The sequence below is a fragment of the Carica papaya genome, chromosome 9, assembly GCF_054855325.1.
Source record: "Carica papaya isolate Zhongbai chromosome 9, ASM5485532v1, whole genome shotgun sequence".
In the NCBI taxonomy this organism is placed as follows: Eukaryota; Viridiplantae; Streptophyta; class Magnoliopsida; order Brassicales; family Caricaceae; genus Carica; species Carica papaya.
In genome coordinates this window covers 12,446,794-12,469,791 of record NC_142317.1, presented here as the reverse complement: position 1 = coordinate 12,469,791, position 22,998 = coordinate 12,446,794, and the positions used below count along the sequence as shown (strand labels likewise).

Below are 22,998 nucleotides of genomic sequence, written 5' to 3'. Positions count from 1 at the left end.
AGGCAGATACAGATTTTCAACTACCCAAGCAGAATGACCAGATCAGATACAGATAAGGTAATTTGCTCAGGCCCATTTTCGGCTGGCCAAACCTTGGTATAATCTACGACCACGGTTATCCCAACCATAATGGCTCTATCAAATATCTACAGTCAAGACAGTACTTAGGCAAGGGTGACCACTAATAGATATTTGCGTCACCACTCTTGTCAGAGGGTACGCCGTCATCCACTGGGGGCGATTCTCTTACATCTTTCCAGACTAGATGTGGGAGGGGAAATAGATACCCCTTAGAGATAAAAAGTCTAACGAAACACTTGATACAATATGCATGTCAATACAGATATATATTTCAGACCATTCATGTTTCATTCCACTTTTCTCTTTTTTTTCTTTTTATTTTTTATTTTTACGAGGCAATAATACCAACTTCATATTATATTTTATTACATTTAGTTCATCAAGTGTCTATAATTCACATAGTATGTTTGAAAAGAAGAACAATTCGACTTATCTGAATGCAAAGGCATACAAGTAGGCAAAATCATAATCATCATGTTTAATAATTTTATTTTATCTAAAAATATCCCTTATGACATCGAAAGAAATACTAAATTCCTTACCAAAACCTTGATGTTTTCTCCTTCACCGTTCCTCTTTTCTTTTCCTCCTTCTCTCACTAGATTACTCTCTCTCTCCTTTTCTCACTCTAAGTCTAGAAAAATGGAAGAATGGAAGTGTGGGGAAGAATGGGATGGGAAGGCCTATTTATAAAATTTTAGAACCGTCAGATTCGTGCCAAGTGGTGAAATTCGGTGAAGAGAGAAGAGAAAAAGATGTTCGGCACAAAAAACTAGGGAGGAGGGCCTCCTCCACCGCCAACACCGGCGCGTTGCAGGCTAACCTGCAGGCACACAATCCTCCACTTAGGTGAGCAGGCCCCAAGCTTGCAGGGCCTATCCGTGCAAGTCGGCTGCACAGACGGCGCACGCACAGTGTGTGGCACCTGTTTTTCGCCCAGGAGGTGACACGCAGATGATCTGCATATGCGCAACAAGATGCGTGCAGGACCTGTCCCTACGCCGTGTAGACATCTCGTGCGTGCGTGCGTGTGGAGGGGACGTGCACGCTATGCACACGTCCCATGTTTATTGTCCACGCATCCGCGTGTGCACAATGCACTACAACTGCGCAGGTGGCTCTGCTTCCCTGCAAAATTTCTTCCCGTTTTGCCGTTTTTTTTATTTTTTTAGTTTTTTAAAATAAAATAAAATAAAATAAAATGCAAATTAAATAATAAAAATTAAAATTTAATAAAATTTAATAAGAGCAAAATAATTAAAAATTAACCAGATTTATAAATTACAATAAATAATATGCGGTGTAATTTAAATGAGTTTAATGTGGCCAAAGGCTCGAACAAATAGGATTTTTCGAATTAATTAAGCACAATGATGGACCGGCTGTTACAGGCTAGCCTAGAGGCGCAGGGCCCACCCTGCCGCACGCACAGGGATCGGCGTGCTGGGTGTTGCGCACAGGGGCCTATCAACGCAAGCTTGTTGCTTGGATGGCGTGGGCATAGTGTGCTGCACCTTTCTGCGCGAATAACCCGCCTGCGCACGACAAGACGCGTACACGGTCGACCTCGCACCGCACGCGTGGATAGGACTTGCAAAATTTATTTTTCCTTTTTTTGAAATTTATTTATTTTTTTAAAAAATAATTAGACTAAAATAAAATAAAATAAAATAAAATAGTTAAAATTTAATAAAATTAAATAAAATCAAAATAAATAAAATTAACATAATTCACAAATTACGATAATAAGCTGCAGAATAAAATAAATTATGCTTATTTTTATTTATTTTAATTTCATTTAATGATATTTAATTTTAGTTAATTTTGTTTTAATTTAATTATTTATTTTTTATAAACGAATTTCAAAAAATGGAGAACGGAAGAAAATTTCACTGGAAATTCTCGCGAGAAGGGGTTGCTTGCATGAGCGCTGGGTGCGCACACATGCATGCGCAGCTGGCGCAGGACATGCGCATAGTGGGCAGGTCCCATTCGCGTGTGTGGCGCAAGGTCAATCCTGTGCGCGTCACCTCACACGCAAATAGGCATCGCATATTGAGCGCGCGCTGTACGTTCAGCAGGCCTATACGGATAGGCCCCTGCGCGCCTGGACCCGCATGCACTAGGACTACGCTGTGACATCCCAAGTACCAATTAAGACAAATGGGTATCAGATACAGATCCAAAATAATAAATACATGATAATATTTATGCAGCAGAATCAAACCTTGACAAATCCCTTACAGATATATATATATAATGTTCCAAATACATACATCATTGAGGCTAGAATTAGCTACAAAATAAAAAACATAAGGGCCACTTCTTTCATTATGTTACATGAAATTCACTAGAGTGCGAGAATAGACATGCACTCAAACTTGTGGATCCACGGGATCCTCATAGACTTCCAAGGGTAGGTCTGCCTGCGGTTCCTCATTTTTTTCCTCATCTGGGGGGGATGGAAAGAGTCAGTTCCATATGCTCAATAAGAAAAACAATATTAAATTAACATCATAATATTTCAAAAGTTTATTATGTTATCTTATTGTTTAGCTTCCTCGTTTACCTAACTCATCATTAGGAAAAATAATTTATTTGAGTATCAAAATAGTACGTTAGCACAGAAAAATCAAATATAAATATATCATGCCAAATAATAGAGAAAATCAAATAAATCATAAAATGCATAGATTTTTCGTGTCATGCTTTGCGAAGTCATTACAAACTTCCATCTCTAAGGGCAGATACAAATACAGATTTCCAACTGCTCAAATGGAATGAACAGATCAGATACAGATACGAAAATTTGCTCAGGCCCACTTCTGGTTGGTCAAACCATGGTACGATCTATGACCACAGCAGTACCAACCAGAGTGTTCCTAACAGATAGTCTATAGTCACGACATTACTTAGCCATGGGTGACCCTTACAGATAGTACGATACCACTCTCATCAGAGGGCACGCCATCATCCACTAGGGATGGTCCTCTATGTCTTTCCAGACCAGATAGGCGAGGTAGAAATAGATACCCCGAAGAGCAAGGAGAACAGATACCCCTAAGAGATAAAAAGCCTAATGAGACACTCGATGCAATATGTATGTCAATATAGATACACTTCGGATCATACAGGCTTCATTCTACTTTTTTTTTTCTTTTTCTTTTATTATCACGGACTACATATTATATTTATTACATGAAAATTCATCAAGTATCAGTAAATCACATAGCATGCTTGAAAATCAAAACGACTCAACTCATTTGAATATAGAGGCATGCAAATCAAGCAAAATAACAATTATATTAAATTTTTTTATCTAAAAATACTCCTTAAGATGTCGAAAGTAATACTAGATTCCTTGCTAAAACCTTGATGTTTTCTTCTCCACCATTTTTCTTTCTTTCTCTTCTTCTCTCACTAATTTACTATCTCTCTCTCTCTCTAAATCTTTAAAAAATGGAAGAAATGGTAGTGTGGAAAGGAAGGAAATGGGAAGGAAAATTTATAGAATTACAGAACTATTGGATTCACGTCGAGTGGTGAAATTCAGTGAAGAGAGAGGAGAAAAAGATTCTTGACTCAAAAAATGAGGGAGGAAAATTTCCTCCATCGGCGATAGCAGCGCGCTACCTAAGGCAGTGGCAGAGCACTGGCCGAGGTGGTAGAGCCCGGCCGGCATGCTACAGGCTAGCCTGTAGGCATACAGGCCTCCTGCCGTGCGCACAAGGCCTAGTTGCACTAGGAGCCACATGTGCAAGCCTATTGTGCGCAGGCCCTAGGTCCACAGGGCCTGTACGTGTAGGCCTACTGTACAAACGTCACATGCATAGTTTACGACGCCAGTCCATGCGTAAAGTGACGTGCAGACGGCCCGCCTAAGCTCGACAAGACGCACACACAGGTCCTGACCTTGCACTGGGCGCGTGGATGGGACGTGCGTGCTATACGCATGTCCAGTGCGTGCGTCCAGAGGGGATGTGCACGTTGTGCGCATGTCCCGAATGTGTTGGCGTGTGGATGGGGCATGTGCATTGTGCGTATGCCCCATGACCACTATGCATGCATGTGCTCACAGAGTGCCCAGCACCCACGCGGGCAAACTGTTTTCTTGCGGGATTTTTCCTGCTAGTAGGTTTTCTCCCATTTTCCCATTTTCTAATTTTTTTCTAAATTTTTATTTTGAAATAAAATTAAATAATTTAAAATAAATTAAATTAAATTAATAAAATTAATAAAATAAATGAATAAAAAATAAAAATAAAATAGATCAAAATTACGGATCTCGAGAATAGAGTAAATTAATTTAAATTTAATGCGGCCAAAGACCAGAATAAATAGAGTTTCTAAATCATTTTAGCACAGTGATAGGGTGTGTGTTACATACGTGTGTGGCGCCTAGCGCGTCTAGGCCCTACACACATGGCAATGTAGTTGTGCGCATACAGGCTAGCCCTGCAGCACGTCGAGCGGGTGAGGCCATTATCGCCTCAGGCATTGTACTGCCACCCACCTCGGACGGCGTTCTGCCACTCCTAGCGTTGCCGCTAGTGGAGGAGGTTTTCCTTTATTTTTTGTGCTAAGCATTTTTTCTCTCTCTCTTCACTGGATTTCGCCACTTGTTGCAAATCCAATGGCTCTCATTTTCTATAAATAGGGGCATTTCCTTCTCATTTTCTCTACACTTCCATTCTTTCACATTTCAAGAATTAGAGAGAGAAAGAGAAAGAGGGGGATTTATGGAGAAAATGATAGAAAGAAAAGAAGAATGGTGTAGAAGAAATTATCAACAATTCGATAAGGGATTTAGTATTTCTTTAAACGTCTTAAGGGGTATTTTTAGACAAAAGAAAATATTAAATTAATAATTTTGTGATTTTTTCTGTTTTACATGCTTTATGTTTGAAAGCTTAATAAGTTAAATTGTTCTTGATTTCAAGTATGCTATGTGAGTGATAGACACTTGATGATTTGCATATAATTATTATAATATGAAATCAGTAAGGTTATCTAAAAAATAAAAAATAAAATAAAAAAGGAAAAAAAAAGTGAAACAAAACATGAATGGTCTGAAGTGTGTATCTGCATGGACATGCATAACACATCAAGTGTCTTGTTAGGCTTTTTATCTCTGAGGGGTATCTATTTTTCTCCTCCCCTATCTAGTCTAGAAAGGCATAAGAGAACTACTCCTTGTGGATGACAGCATACCCTCTGATGAGAGTGGTGACACGAATATCTATTAGGGGTCACATTTGGCTAAGTACTTTCATGGCCATAGAATATATGATAGGACCATTATGGTGGGTACGACCGTGGTTTGGCAAGCCAGAAATGTATCTGAACAAATTATCATTATCTGTATCTGATCTGGTAATTACACATAGATAGTCAAAAATCTGTATCTACTTTTAGAGATGGAAGTCGTAACGACTTCGTGAAGTATGACACGAAAATATGAGCATTTCATGATTTATTTGATTTTCTCTATTATCTGGTATGCTATATGTTTGTCTTGATTATATTAACATGATGTTTTCTCTAATAAATAAATTATTTTTAAAAGGTAAGATAGGTCTACAAAGTAACCAAATGGTAAGTATTTATGTTAGAAAAATTCACCTTTAAAACCTTACGATGTTATTTAAATACTATTTTTCTTACTGAGCATATGGAACTCACTCATTTCATGCCCCCCCAGATGAAGAGGAGAATGAGGAACCACTAGCTGACCTACCCATTGAACTTTATGAGGATCCTATGGATCCACAAAACTTGAGTGCATGATCATTCCTGCACTTTGATGATTCCAATAACATAGTAAAAAAGGTGGTCCTCTTTTGTATTTTGACACTGTATTTTGCACCCACTTCTGGCCTTAGTTATATATATGTAATAGGAACTCATATATTTATAAGGAATTTGTATTAATTTTCTCTGCTTCATATAATTTTTATCATGCACTCGTAATTTTATTTCTGCATCTAACACCCACATGCCTTGATTAACATTTGGGATGTCATAAACTTCTTCTCAGTCTATGTTCGAGAGAAGAAAGAAAAAGAATGCCAAGACTTACGTTAGGCAATTATGACTGTTAGACAGTATGCTACCTAGTTTGTCCAGTTATCCTGGTTTGCCACTAAGATTGTAGCCACTGAGAGCCAGAAGGCTCAAACATTTTTGAAGGGATTTAGGGTAGATATCTTTGACCAAGTGGCTTTGTTAAAGCCAAATACCTATGCTGAGGTCCTTGACTATGCCTAGTTGGACGAAGAACTCCTTGTAGTCTGGTATCGGCACATTAGTCATGTCTGAGCACAACAACAACAAAAGAAAAAGATGATTGGACTAAATCGTATTAGTAATTGGCCCATAATAGCTCCTGCTACTACCCTACCCCTACCTCCTAGCAACCTTGTTCAGCATGCCTAAACATGCCAACATTGCGGGTGAAGTCATAGTAATTGACCTTGTTACCGACTGAATAATGCCTATTACAAGTGCGGGAATACACAACATTTTATGAAGGATTGTCCCTAAAAGTCATAGGACCCTACAAGATTGATTACCCAATGAAGAGTTTTCTATCATGACGAGTTTGGTGTCATGGTGACACCAACTATGTAACACCCCGCTCACCACCGTGCTAAATTATATTTGAAAAACCCAATTTATTTGGTTCATATGGCTACACTGAACTCATTTAATTTTATTTCGTAGCTTTATATCGTAAATCGTGAATTTTGCCCATTTTAATATTTTATTTTATTTTATTTTACTTAATTTTGTTTTGATTTATTATTTTATTATTAGGTTTTAATTAACTTACTTTTAGGAGAAAAAAAAAGGGGGAAAATCCTGCAGGAAAACACCTGCGGAAGAAGGATTGCCTGCACACACGCGACAGGCACAAGATGTATGCACAGTGTGCACATCCCATCTGTATGAGGCACAAGGCCAGACCTGCGTGCACAGAAAGGGCTAGCGCTGCACATTGTGCGCGCGCCATCCACGCAGCAAGCCTGTGAGAATAGGCCTACGTGTGGCAGGGTAGCCCGACGCTTGCAAGCTAGGCCTGCAGCGCACACTGGACGGGTGAGGAACACTACCGCCGCCTGCCGCTACTTAGGGTATGTTGCCACCAGTGGAGGAGGATTCTTCTCTATTTTTTTGTCGCATTAAATCAAGCATCTCTCCCATTTTTAATACTCTCTCTCCTCATCAGATTTTGCCACTTGGCGCAAATCTGACGGCCCCCAATTTCTATAAATAAGGGTCCTTCCTCCCATTTTCTCATCACTTCAATTCTTCCACCATCCAAGAGTTTAGAGAGAGCGAGAGAAAGTGATCTAGAGAGAGAAGGAGAGGAGGAGAAGAATAACGGTGTAGGAAAATCTATCGAGGTTTCAGTAAGGAATATGGTATTTTTTTAAACGTCTTAAGGAGTATTTCTAGAAATTAAAATAATGAATATGTGATTTTGTGTGATTTACATCTTTTATGTTTAGTAGCCTTAATAAAATGAATTATTCTTGATTTTAAGCATGTTATGTAATTTGTAGGCACTTGATGATTTGCATGTAAATAAAATAATATGAAACCGGTAAGGTTATCTGCAAAATAAAAACAAAAAGAAAGAAAATAGTAGAATGAAGCTTGAATGGTCTGAAGTACATATATATCTATATTGACATGCATAATGCATCAAGTGTCTCGTTAGACTTTTTATCTCTTAGAAAAATCTATTTCTCCCTCCCACATCTGGTCTAGAAAGACGTGAGAGGACTGCTCCCTATGTATGATGGCATACCCTCTGGCGAGAGTGGTGACGCATATATCTGTTAGGGATCACCTTTGGCTAAGTACTATCGTGACTATATAATATCTTATAGGACCACTATGGTAGGTACAACTATGGTCATAGATCGTATAATGGTTTGACAAGCTGGAAATATGCCTGAGCAAATGTTCGTTATCTGTATTTGATATGGTCATTCCACATGGGTAGTCAAAAATCCGTATTTGCGAAGAGATGGAAGTCGGAATGACTTTGCAAAGCATGACATGAAAATATGAGTATTCATGATTTGTTTGTTTTTTATTACTGTGACTAAGACATGATGTTTACTTAAAAAATAAATTATTTTCATAAAGTAGGATAGGACTCTGACGTGACCTGATGGTAAATGTTTATGATATAATTATTCACCTTTTAAAACTCACGATATTATCTAACTATTGTTTTCCTTACTGAGCATATGGAACTCTCTCTTTCCATGTCCCCATCCCCTAGATGAGGAAGATAGTGAGGGATCGTCAGCTGACCTATCCATTGAAGTCTATGAGGATCCTGTGGATCCGCAAACCTTGAGTGTATGATTGTTTCTGCACTCTAATGAGTCCAATAACATAATGATATAAGTGGTCCTTTTTATATTTTGACATTTGTATTTTATAGCCACTTTTGGCCTCAATTATATATGTATTTGGAACTCATATATTTTGTAAGAGATTTGTATTAATTTGCTCTACTGCATATAATTTTTATCATGCACTCCTAATCTATTTCTTTATTTGACACCCACATATCTTAATTAGCATATGGGATGTCACAGGTGGTATCAGATCAGTTATGCAGACCAAATCCCTTATAACTGAGGCTGTAGGTAGAAAGACCCTTAGGATATCTAGGAAAATAAGTCATCTTTTCCAAATTAGACCACCAACTTGTGTCTTCTTTTCTTTTATAGGAATGATGCAAGAAAGACCTTCCGTAGAATATACCGAAAGACCCGAGGCCCAGGACCATCCAACTAGGGCCGAGTTTATTGAACTCTTTTGAGCTAACCAAGGATTGATCACAGCCGTAGGACATAATCAAATCAACAATTGTCAATACCCAGCCCCAGAGTACCGAACAATTGAGAGGTCCATATTTCATAACATATCAGAGTGTAGGAAACTTAACCCACCACACTTTGAATGTGGCCCTGGCCCCATAGTAGTTGAAGCCTGGATCCTGTAGATAGAGAAGCTTTTCTCTATTTTAGACTTAACCAAGGGACAACAATTCCCCCTAGCAGCCTTTATGCTCAACGGTGAAGTAGAACACTGGTGGTGAATTAAGAAGGAAGTCCTACCTACCCCTACTACTTGGGAAGTTTTCATGGATGTGTTCTTTGATAACTATTTTTAGCCTATATCTGAGAAAAGGAGGGGGAATTTCAGGACCTCCGCTAAAGAAGTCTAATGATTACCCTGTATGCAGCTTGATTCATCCAACTGTCTAGGACCTAATGGTCACGCTCGAAAGTCATAAAGCTAAAAAATTTCCAAAAGGCCTTCATGCCAACATCTTTGATCAGGTTGCGATGCTAAGACCTATCTCGTATGCAGAGGTGCTAGAACATGCCTAGTTGGTCAAAAACCTCATCTCCACCAAAATTGAACGTATTGCCCGAGTTCATAACCAACAACCATAACCCCAACAACCCAGAAGAAGATTGCCCGACCCAGTAAATAGCCACCCCGATAAACGAACCTAAGTTGTTCTCTCCCCTACCTCTACTTACTGGACAGCTTACGTGACCTTATTAGCCATTTCAACATTGTGGTCACTCGCATGGTGAACTACCCTATCAGTATATCAATCACGCTTGTTATTGGTGCGGAAATAGCCAACACTTTATAAAGGATTGCCCACAATGGCCGAAGGACGTGGCCAGACCTATGGTCTAGGGTCGTGTGTACAATCTAGATGAACCCAGTAGTCTCCCCACTCCCGTCCTTATCCACGATATGTTTTCTATTCATAATGCTTCTACCAAGGCTTTGATCAATACAGGTGCTACTCATTCTTTTATCTCCTATGCACTTACTTGTAAAATAGATATTAGGACAAAATCTTTAGAGAAAATATTAGTAGTAAAGACTCCCTCTAGAGGATTCTGAAAAGCTCATTGTCTATATAAAAATTGTAAGATAAAAGCTTCAGAATAGAAGTATTTATAGACTTATTATTATTAGACTTATCAAGATTTGACGTAATTCTAGGAAATGATTGATTAGAAAAATATTGAGCAATTATTAATTATAAAAGTAAAGTTGTAACCTTGTGATCCCTGAAAAAGAAATAAAAATATATTTTTATCTTTCCTAACAATTGAATAAACAGGAATATGGAGGCTGATCCTGCTATGTATTCTGTACTGGTTGTTTCTAACTTTTTGGAAGTTTTTCTTGTCGAACTACTTGGTCTACCTCCCCGCGAAAGGTAGAATTTTTATTCAAATTACTACCCAAAACCCAACAAATCTCAAAACCTGCCTATCGCATGAGTCGTGCTGAACTCACAAAACTAGAGAACCAGCTTTTCGAGTTGCTTGGCCAGAAGTTTATTTGCCCTAATTAATCCCCTTGTGACACTCTAGTATTATTTGTGAAAAAGAAGGATGGCTCCCTCAGACTATGCGTGGACTACTAGGAACTCAATCGAGTAATAGTAAAAAGTAAGTACCCCTTACCTCGAATCGATAACCTTTTTGACCAACTACAAGGAGCCACGATCTTGTCCAAGATCGACCTCATATCAGGATATTACAAGTTGAGAATCAAAGAAAAAAATATTCTAAAGATCGTTTTTCGGTGTAGATACAATATGTACGAGTTCAAGGTGATGTCGTTTGGGTTAACTAATGCCCCTGTTGCCTTCATGGATCTCATGAACAGGATTTTTTCGCATGCACTAGATCAGTACCTCATCGTATTCATTGATGACATCCTAGTATACTCGTAGAGCCTAGAGGAACATGCGGTCCACTTGTGTGAAGTGTTGGGGACACTTCATTGGAACAAACTTTATGCTAAACTTAGCAAATGCTCCTTCTAGTTGGATCGAGTTTCCTTCTTCGATCATGTAATTTTGAGTGAAGAAATTTTCGTGGATCCAGCTAAGGTTGAAAGAGTGATAAACTGGAATCCACCCACCAATGTCACTGAGGTACGTAGTTTCCTTGGCTTGGCAAGTTACTATCTGCGATTCATCAATCGATTCTCTAAGATTGTTGCTCCTTTGACTCGACTCACTCGAAAGGGCATACCGTTTGTCTTGAATTATGAGTGTAGTGAAAGCTTTATGGAATTGAATCGTTGTCTTACCTTCACTCCAATGTTGATCCTCCTTGACAACACTGAAAGATTTCAGGTCTTCTATGATGCATCTCATATTAGCTTGGGATGCATTTTGATGCAACATGGTAGAGTGTATGCTTATGGATCCCAACAGTTGAAACTCCATGAGTGAAACTATCCTACTCATGACTTAGAGTTGGCGACCATCATTTTTTCCTTAAAGATATGGTGTCATTACCTGTTTGGTCAAATCTTTGAGATTTACACTGACCACAAAATTTTGAAATACATCTTCTCGCAGAGGGAGGTGAACATGAGACAGAGACGTTGAATGGATCTCCTGAAGGACTACGACTACAAGATCATCTACCACTCCAGCAGAGGGAATGTAGTTGCTGATACACTGAGCCAAAAGAAATTTGCAGTGTTGGCCCAAACCATGGCCTCCAATTGGAAATTAGTAGATGTGATACAGTCACTCTGCCTTAACTACTATGGCAAAGGTACATATCTCACTTAGATCTGAGCCTTGCTCGATCTTTTCATGAAGATTTGGGAAGCTCAGTCCGCGGACCAAGAACTCACCAAGAATCTGAGTAAGTTCTCTTTTAACAAATTTCCTTATTTCAGGATCTCAGATGACGAGTTGTTTAGATTTCAGAACCGAATTTGGGTTCCTGTCACTGTTAGGACGGATGTTCTCAAGGCTATCCATGTGTCCAAATTATCCATCCATCCTAGGAGTAGCAAGATGTACTAGGACCTAAAGTGCCAATACTGGTGATCAAGAATGAAGAAGGACATTGTCGACTATATCTCCAAATGCCTTACTTGCTAGAGGATGAAGGCTGAACACTAGAGACCTGACAGTTAGTTAAATGTGCTCCCGATTCTGAAATAGAAGTGGGAGCATGTAACCATGGATTTTATCACTAGATTACCCAGGACTTCTTCTGGTCATAACACTATTTGGGTCATCGTTGACAAACTAACTAAGACCACCCATTTTTTTCATCAGAACTACTGACTCCACCAATAAATTAGCTCACCTTTATGTTAATGAAATTGTTCGACTCCATGGTGTTCCCTCATCCATTGTGTCCAATCGATATTCTCAATTTACCTCCCACTTTTGGGACAACTTTTAAGAAGTTCTTGGGTCTGGATTGTACTTCAGCACCACTTATCATCCCCAAACTGATGGTCAGTCAGAATGTATTATCCAAATATTTGAAGACTTCTTGTGTACTTACATCCTTAACTTTGGTGATAACTGATACGAGTATTTTCTCCTATGTTAATTTGCATATAATAACAGTTATTATTCCAACATCGGCATGGCTCTGTAGGAAGCCATCTATGGTAGACCCTGTCGTTTTCCCACTTGTTGGAGCGAAGTCAAAAACTAGTGTAATTTTGGACCAAACTTCATCCAAGAGACTATTGAAAAGGTCACGATCATCCATAAGAACTTGGATACCGCCTAGAGCCGCTAGAAGAGTTACACTGATAATCATAGGAGACCCTTAGAATTCGTTGTTTGAGACCAGGTCTTCCTTAAGATTTTCTCTTATAAGGAAAAAATGCGATTCTAGAAAAAGAAAAGTTGAGCCTTCGTTATGTGGGACAATTTCGGATCGTAGAGCGCATTGGACCTGTAGCTTACCACCTTACTCTACTCTGATAGTTTGTGAGTCTATATGATGTTTTTAACGTCTCTATGCTCAAAAGGTACCACCCTGACCCTTCTCATATCATTCCTCACGATGAGACGCAAGTACAAGCCGACATGACTTATGAAATATTTTTTATGGAGATTCTTGGATGGACCGACAAAGTCTTATGCAAGAAGATGGTTCCCATGGTGAAGGTGTCGTGGCAGCACCATACTCTAAAAGAGGCGACATGGGAGTTAGAAAGCCAGATGAGAGAAAAGTTTTCGGACTTGTTCGACACAAATATAGGGACTAAATTTTTTTAAAGTGCAAGGGATGTAACACCCCACTCACCACCGTACTAAATTATATTTGAAAAACCCAATTTATTTAGGCCTTAAGGCTACACTGAACTCATTTAATTTTATTTCATAGCTTTATATCGTAATTCGTAAATTTTACCTATTTTAATATTTTATTTTATTTTTGATTTTATTCTATCTTACTTAATTTTATTTTGATTTATTATTTTATTACTATTATTTTTTAAAATAAAGAATTTTTAAGAGAAAATGAAAAAAAGGGGGGAAAATCCCTCAGGAGTGGGATTGCCCACACGGGCAATACGCATGTCCCATCCGAATGAGCTATAGGGCCAGACCTACGCGCATCTTATCACGCATAGGTAGGTTTGTCCCCACACATCATATCGCTCGTGGATAGGGCTGGTGCCGCACACTGTGCGCACACCGTTTAAGCAGCAAGCCTGCGTGGATAGACCTGCACGCTTGGGGCTTGCGTGCAATAAGCCTGCGCGCGGTGCCCCAGTGCATCGTAGGCCCTACATGTGTACAGGCTAGCTCCTGCGCGTGGCAGGGTAGCTTGGCACCTGTAGGCTAGGCCTGCAGCGCGCGCCGGGTGGGTGAGGCACACTGTCGCCTCAGTCAGTGTGCCATCACTTGCCGCTGCTTAGAGTGTGCCACCGCTGGTGGAGGAGGATTCTCCTTTATTTTTTATGTTGCATCAAATCAAGCATCTCTCCCATTTTCAACACTCTCTCTCTTCACTAGATTTCACCACTGCGTAAATCTGACCCATATTTTCTCATCACTTCTATTCTTCTACCTTCAAGGAGTTTAGAGAGAGAGAAGTAGAGGAGGAGGAGAAGAAGAATAGTGTAGGAAAAATTATTGAGGTTTCGGTAAAGAATTTTGTATTTCTAGAAATTAAAATAATAAATATGTGATTTTGTATGATTTGCATCTTCTACGTTTAATAGATTTAATAAAATGAATTGTTCTTGATTTCAAGCATGCTACGTGATTTGTAGGCACTTGATGATTTGCATGTAAATAAAATAATATGAAACCGGTAAGGTTATCTAGAAAAAAAAAAGTTAGAATGAAGCTTTAAGGTTCGAAGTACGTATTTATCTGTATTGACATGCATAATATATCAAGTGTCTCGTTAAAATTTGTCTCTGAGAGGTATCTATTTTTTCCTCCTCCATCTGGTATGGAAAAACGTGAGAGAAGTGCTCATTGTGGATGAAGGTGTACCCTTTAACGAGAGTAGTGGCGCAAATATTTGCTAAGGATCGCCTTTGGCTAAGTACTGTCGTGACTATAAAATATCTTATAGGACCACTATAGTCGGTATGACTGTGGTCATAGATCGTACCATGGTTTGGCAAGCCGAAAATATGCCTGAATAAATTGTCGTTATTTGTATATGATCTTGTCATTCCACATGGGTAGTTAAAAATCCATATATGCCCTCAGAGATAGAAGTGAAACGACTTCGCAAAGCATAACATAAAAATTTGAGCATTCATGATTTATTTGATTTTCTCTATTGTCAAGTATGTTGTTTGTTTTTTATTGTTGTGACTATGACATGATGTTTCCTTAATAAATAAATTATTTTTATAAGGCAGGGTAGGACTTTGATGTGACCTAATGGTAAGTGTTTATGATATAATTATTCACGTTTTAAACCTTATGATGTTATCTAAATACTATTTTCCTTACTGAGCATATGGAACTCACTCTTTCCATGCCCTCCCCCAAGTGAAGAAAATAGTGAGGGACCATCAGCTGACCTACCCATTGAAGTCTATGAGGATCCCGTGGATCCGCAAACCTTGAGTGCATGATTATTTTCGCACTCTGATGAGTCTAATAGCATAATAATATAATGACCCTTTTTGTATTTTGTAGCCACTTCTGGCATTAGTTATATGTATTTGGAACTCATATATTTTGTAATTTATATTAATTTGCTCCGCTGCATATAATTTTTATCATGCACTCGTAATCTGTTTCTATATCTAACACCCACATGCCTTAATTAGCATTTGGGATGTCACAAACTATCATTCAGAATATACTTTCTATTCATAATTCTACTACCCGCGCTTCAATTAATACTGGTGCCACCTATTCTTTTATATCATGTGAGTTTGCAAAAAAAAAAAGAAATTAAACCAGAACCTCTTGGAAATATTTTAGTTGTAGAAACATTCTCTAAGGAACTCTTAGAAGCACATGTTGTATATAAGAACTATAGAGTGAAAGTTTCAGGTAAAGAACTAACTATAGACCATATACTTTTAGATTTTTCTATGTTCAATGCAATATTATGTACAAAATAGTTAGAAAACTATCGAGCTATCATTAATTGTGGTGACAAAATTGTGACCATCCGCTCTCCGAAAAAGAAACAATCCCAGAATTATGTGAGGTTTTGTTTTATAAATGAATATTTTTTAAATTTTTACAAAATTTTTATGCATTTAAGTATTTGCATGGGAAAGATTTTTAAGATTTAGATTTACCTATCTTTTTCTAATGTCTATGATGTATAGGCACATGGATTATGAGCTATCACTATAGACAATCCCTATCATCTATAACTTCCCAGATGTTTTTCCTGTTGGGCTACCAGGTATGCCACCCAAGCAAGAGATTAAGTTCTCTATTGACCTAGTCCCAGGGATATAACCTACCTCCAAAATCGCCTACCGAATTAGCCGAACAGAACTTCTAAAGCTGGAACATCATATCACAACATTAAGGAAAACCAAGTTTATTAGACCAAGTCATCTCCTTGGGGTGCTCAAGTTTTATTTGTTAAGAAGAAGGATAGGATCTTCAGGTTGTGTATTGGCTACAGGGAACTCAACTAGGTGAAAATCAAAAGTAAGTATTCCTTACCCCATATTGACGACTTGTTTAACCAATTACAGGGTGCATAAGTCTTTTCTAAGATTGATCTCAGGTAGGGCTATCACCAGTTGATGGACTATGGTTTCTGGTGATAGAGTTTCTATTGACCCCTTGATGGTCGAAGATGTAATTAAGTAGAGTCAACCAACCAAATTCACAAAAGTTTGTAACTTTTTGGGACTGATAGGATTCTCTAGCATGGCCGCTCCCTTAACTCGCATCACCAAAAAAGGTGTCATATTTGATTGGGATACTAAATGTGAAGAAAATGATGTCGAACTTAAATGTCGAATTACCATTGCCCCGGTGTTGATCCTTCTTGACAATACTGGTCGATTTTAAGTCTTTTGTGATATGTCTCTTGTTGGTTTGAGATGTGTACCCATGCAGCATGGTCAGGTAGTAGCACATAGTTCCAGACAACTAAAGCTGCATGGACGTAACTACCCCACTCATGACCTTAAGCTTGGTGCCATTGTCTTTGCCCTGAAGATATGGTGCCACTACCTGTGTGGTCAGACTTTTAAAATCTACACTGATCACAAAAGTTTGAAATATTTGTTTTCCTAAAAAGAGTTGAAGATGAGACAAAGGCATTAGATAAACCTCTTGAAACACTAACTACAAGATTCTGTACCACCAAAGTAAGGGTAATGTAGTCACTGATGCCCTTAGTCAAAAGGACTCAACTATGTTACCTTAGTTGATGGTTTCTAATTGGAGGATACTCGAGACAATTAAGGTCTTCAACTGAATCATTATGGTGAAGGTGCATACCTTGCCCAAATTCAGATCCAGTTCACTCTCTTCATGAGAATTTGGGAAGCCCAGTCAATGGATCTTGAAATTTTGAAACACATAGACAAGTTTATATCCGAGGAACCTTGTGACTTCAGAATTATTAATGATGGATTGTATAGGTTTCGAGATTGAATATGGGTACTTAGCAACCCCGAACTCAGGTTAAATGTTTTAAAGGAAGCCCATGTGACATGAGAGGGTATGGGGAGGATCGAATAAACTCTTATAATCCACTCAACATATGCAATACCAAAACTTAACGGTCTAAAAAATTTCTCTCTTATTGAATCTACAATTCCTAAAAAGAAGGTAAAAACAAAAATTAAGAAATTTAAATAAGGAAAGGAAAAATGCTATGTACTTACCAATAAGTTGATCTCCGATCCCTAACTCAAGAAGACTTTTAAAGACTCTTGCTTTTTGAAGAACTTGAAGAAGTTAAAAAAAATTAGTAAAATGCTAATTTTTGAAGAAAAGCCAAAGCTTTCAATATTATTTCTCTCAAATGAATTGTGTCTACAACCTATGGGCAAAAGCCTACTTATAAGCTTTCCTAAGATTGTTTTAAATGATCACAACCACTTGAAAATTTGATAAAATAATAGTTTATCCAAATCTAGTTATAAGCTAAATAATTAAAATAATTCTACGGATAGAATTTTCATTAAAATAAGATAGGAATTACTCCATGTGTTTTCCATGTAAAACACATGGGAAAATTAATTAAAAACATGGATAAATTAAAGTGGGATCCAAGAAGAAAAAAAATTAAAGTCAAAATAATAAAAATTTATGGAGGGCAAGACCGGTCAAGTCACAGATCAGATTGATCACATGGACCGGCTCAGCAGGTCACGTGGTCTGCGTGATAACGAGCTTGCAAGTTAAGCCTGCGCGTGGGCCGCTGGCTAGCTTGGTGTGCATTTGGCCTGGCTGTGTGTTGGGCACTCTTATGGCTGGATGGTCCAGCAGGCACATGGCTAGTTCCATATACGGGGCTAGCCAGCCACGTGCGTAGTTATTGTTGTCCACTTGGGTGCACCACCCATGCCAGTATGTGTGCGCTTGCACTTATGTGGGGCGTCCTAGTTGGGTCGCATGCTCGGCACACGTGTGGGTGACCTCGTTCGTGTAGCACTATTCGTGCCCATATGTTAAGGAATTTGCCTACCTATCGTGTTTTGTGAGGTATATGATCGCTTCAATTTATTCATTACAAGTCCTAAAAATACTAGCAGACGTGGGGGCCAAGAATCCCATATGTGTATTGCATCACATGTGTACCCCATGGGTACCCATACCAAAACATTATCTGGGCCTTCTTCTTGGGCTAGAATTTTTAGGCCAAGTCATTCTTTAAAGGTGAGGCTTGTTATCCTTTGGGTTTCTAGCACCTTTTGGTGTTGTTTATTCTTAGGTGGGAGTTTCTTTTTAGTGGATTCAGTTTCGCTGCTTACTATTTAGTCTTGAGTACTATCACTTTGTAATTGTTTCTTTATATTTCCTGGAAGGTCATTAGTATTAAACCACTTACTGCTTTCCATTGGTTTAGGCATGTCTTTGGCTACTATTGCATCATCTCGCATCTTCGAAAGGATTCATCCTCAAATCTACAGTGATCATAAATTTTTTCATCTAGGGTCAAAGAGGATAGAGGATTTACCAAGCAACCAGCGGGGTGCTTGGGTTATTCTTGAATAGAGAATCAACTTTTGGCTTGGTCTGAACTGTGGCCTTTCTTTACATGTTTTTTAGTGAACTTGTCATATGACATTTTAATTTTGAGTTGGTCTTCATAAGCATCTCTCCTTGACAAAGGTGTCAAAACATAGGTGAATTTAACAAGTCAGATAGAGTACTGGTTCCTTTCACCAGCATGGATAATATCTCGATCATATTGCCATGGCTTGCCTAGCAGCAGGTGTCCTACTTGCATTCCCACATCGTATACTATCTTATCCGTATAATCACCAACAGAAAATTGAACGCATACTTGCTGGGTGACATTAATCTCCTTACTATCATTTAACCAGTGTAATTTGTAGGGATAAGAATGTTGTTTGAAACTTAAACTTGCTCGATCTATTAGCAACGTTAGTGCAGCTACCTCTATCAATTATCAAATTACAAACCTTTCTGTTGACAAGGTATTTAAAGTGGAAAATAGTTTCTCTCGTACCATTGCCTTTGGGCTTAACTTCTATGTTTAGTGCTTGTTGAGCCACAAACACATCTACTTATACTAGTTGAGCGATACTTTCTTTATTTGTGCCCACTGGTGGAAGGTCTTCCTATTTGTTACTACTTTCATGATCGCTGAGGATATCTCTCTTATCTCCGATGATCATGGCGCACTGATTGGGCCATTGGGACACAATATGCCTAACTCCTAAACACTTAAAACACTTAATAGTGCTTTAGCGAGTGGCCAGTGCCTTAGGATTAACTGTTGGGTTACTAGGAAGTTGTTTTCCCTTATTATCGTCTATTTTCTTTCCTTCATCCCTTCGAACCTATCTTTGATTTCCCTAGGGAGTGTTGCTGACATATCCCTGGTTGATTCCTCTACCTTTCAATGCCTTTTAATCTTGGTTGCTTTATGCATAATTTCTTCCAGGTACATAGTTTTGGAGTTCAAGGATGTTGGTTATATCCTTGTTTAGGCCCTCCGAGAACCGAGCAATGGTAGCTTTTAGTTGTTTTCCGACTTGGGCCCTAATCATGGTTATTTATATTTCCTTGTAGTATTCTTCCAATAACTTGGAACCTTGGGTTAGGTGTTGCAATTTTAGGTTCATGTCCCTGTTGAAATAAGTTGGTACAAACCTTTTCCTCACAATGGACTTTAACTTTCTCCACGTGGTAATTGACAGGTCCCCATCCTATTCTCTGAGAAAGGCTAACTAATACCACCGTACTAAGGCACAATCGATAAACTCAAAGGTGGCCAACTTGAGATTTTTCTCTTCACTATAATTGCAGTGGCTGAATATGCAATCGACCTTTCGCTCCCACTCAATATAGGCCTCAAGATCATTTTTTCCTTGAAATACTGGTATATGGAACTTGAAGTCATGGAGGTCCCCGTCCACCTCTTCGCGATGACCCCCTGTCTATTATCAACATCCTTGCCACAAAGATCCTATCTTTTCTCGCACTATTTGGGATCGGGCATGACTGTGGTGTTCACCTTGTTCCTGTCGATCCATGCAGGCAACTATATTTCCCAATTGGACACTTAATTGGGTGAACATGTTTAGGACTCTTTCTTCTATGGTGGTCGGTCTATTGTTGGCGCTTTGGTGAGACATTGTGGAGTTCCTCGAAAGACAAAGGTTAGTGAAACAATAACTCTCCCTCACTTTCGCTTGTGTTTACCTCACAATCTCTCAATTGACATCTTTTTTCTACAGAATTGAGCATTTAGAATCGAAATCACTTGGTTGAGTTTACACGTTAGTCCATATGACACAACCAAGAACCTTAAAAGGATCTAATTTTTATAAAAGCTCATAAACAAGCACATACGAAAAGGTATATCTATTTATACTAACCCCAATTTGTCAGTTACACTCTATGACTGATCGAGTTTTTTTGTGCAACATTAATGCAAGATTATAGAAATACAATTCGAAAATTAAACGTGAATAACGTGCATGATGAAAATAAAAGTTTTCACTCGCACTCGTTAGGTGAGGGAAGTCACCAATCAGACGGCTATTCTAATTTTGTTATACAAAATGCAAACAACGTGTCAATTACCTTATGGGGTGAATTAGTATATTTTTTTTATTTTTTTTTATATATTAGAATAAATAAAGAATTACTTGAAACGTATTGATAAAATGGATTCAAGTAATATGCAAGGGAATTAAGAATCAAAATAAATTTGAATGTTAATTTAATAACAAGAATGTTGAAGAACAACATAGATAGTTTAGGTTTTAGGAACCTAAGCTCTGATACCAGATGATGCAGGAGGGTATGGGGAGGATCAAATAAACTCCTATAACCCACTCAATGTATGCAATATCGAAACTTAACTACTTAGAAAAACCTTCTCTCTAATTAAATATACAATTCCTAGAAGGAATGAAAAAATAAAAACTAAGAAATTAAAAACAAGGAAAGGAAAAATGCCACTAACTTACCAATAAATTTATCCTTGCTCATTACCTTAACAAGACTTCTGAAGACTCCTACTTCTTGAAAAACTTGAAGAAGCTAAAAGAGTTAACAAAATGCTAATTCTTGAAAAAATGCTAAAGCTTTCAATATTATTTCTCTCAAATGAATTATGTCTACAACTTATGGGCAAATGCCCATTTATAGACTTTTTCAGGATAGTTCTAAATGATCACAACCACTTGAAAAATTAATAAAATAATAGTCTATCCTAATCTAATTACAAGATAAATAATTTAAATAAGATAGGAAATATCAAATAATTTAAATAAGATAGGAAATATCCCACGTGTTTTCCTTATAAAACACATAGGGAAATTACTTTAAAACATGAGAAATTAATTAAAAATACGGGAAAATTAAAGTGGGGTCCAAGAAAAATAAAAAATTAAATTAAAAATAATAAAAATTTTATGGAGGGAAAAATTGGTCGGGTCTTAGGTCGAGTAGATCGTGTGGGCCAGCCTAGCGGGTCATGTAGGCTGTGTGAAAATGGACCCGTGGGTTAGGCCTGTGCATGGGGCGCGAACCTATTGGGCACGCACCTAGCAAGGCTGTATGTTGGGTGCGTGTTTGACCTAATGGGTCTGTGCACACGTGACAAATTTCACGTGCGAGGCCAGTGGGCCTCGGTCGTGGGTGCTGCTATACGTTTGGGCGTGTGGCCCGTGCGTGTACGCAAGCGCTTCCACACATGAAGGGCGTGTGGGTTGGGCTATATGCTCAGCACACGTGTGGGTAGCCTCCTTCACGTGTAGGGATCTTTGTCAATGTGTTAAGGAATTGTCTTGCCTCCTGTTCTCTAGTGGGGTATATGGTTGTTTTGATTTTTTCATTACATTTCCTCATAATACTGGCAAACATGGGGACCAAGTATCCCGTACGTGTATTATGACACATGTGTACCCCATGGGTACCCACATCCAGACAACATATAGGCCTTCTTACGCTAGGATTTTCAGGTCCAATCATTCATTAGCGGTGAGGCCCATTATTCTTTGGGTTTCTAGCACCTTCTGGTCTCATTTCTTCCTAGGTCAGGGTTTCTGTTTGGTGGATTCAGCCTCGCTACTTCCTACTTGGTCTTGAGTACTGTCCCTTTGCAACTGTTTCTTTTCATTTCTTGGAAGGTCATCAGTACAAACCCACTTCCTACTTTCCATTGGTTTAGGTATGTCTTCGATTGCTATTGCATCACCATACATCTAATTGTTTATCCATCTCGAAAGGACACAAATGTATCAAGATTTGGGGTGTCGTTTCTACTGGCTTGGTATGAAAAAAATATTGTTAAATTTGTATGTTGATGTCTCACTTGTTAATGGATCAAGGCAAAGCATCAGAGACCAAGTGACCTTCTGCAAGGTCTCTCCATCCCAAAATTGAAATGGGAGCATGTGATTATGGACTTTATCCCGGGTTTGCCAAGGACTACTCTATATTGTAATACTTGGGTCATCGTGGATAGATTGACCAAATCTACCTATTTCCTTGCAGTTAAGACTGCTGATTCAACTAGTAAATTGGTCAGATTATATGTGGAAGAGATTGTCAAACTTCATGGTGTCCCAGCTTACATTGTTTCAGACAAGGATCCTCATGTTTGTGAAAGCTTCTAAGAGACTCTTAGCTCCAGCCTTTACTTCAACATTACTTACCATCCACAAATGAATGGACGGTCTGAAAGAACCATTCAAGCACTAGAGGACATACTGCATGCATGTGTACTAGATTTTAATGGTAATTGGGATCAACATCTCCCCCTTGCTAAGATTGCTTACAGTAATAGCTATCACTTTAGTATGTGTATGGCTCCATATGAAGCTCTCTATTGTAGGCCTTACTGCTTCCCAACCTATTGGAATGAAACTGGAAACAAGCATCTCCCTATAATGTATTACATCTAAGAGATTGTT

General features: G+C 38.5%; 1 protein-coding gene across 1 annotated transcript; it reads left to right on the top strand.

The window, feature by feature from the left end:
• Positions 1-11,545: 11,545 nt before the first annotated feature.
• Positions 11,546-22,701, top strand: LOC148239986 (uncharacterized). The gene is made up of 7 exons (XM_088212062.1): positions 11,546-11,688; positions 11,845-11,967; positions 12,946-13,149; positions 19,515-19,539; positions 20,158-20,232; positions 22,119-22,247; positions 22,414-22,701. Exons 1-7 carry the CDS (start codon positions 11,546-11,548, stop codon positions 22,699-22,701), a joined length of 987 nt encoding a protein of 328 aa, XP_088068188.1.
• The last annotated feature ends 297 nt before the right edge of the window (positions 22,702-22,998 follow it).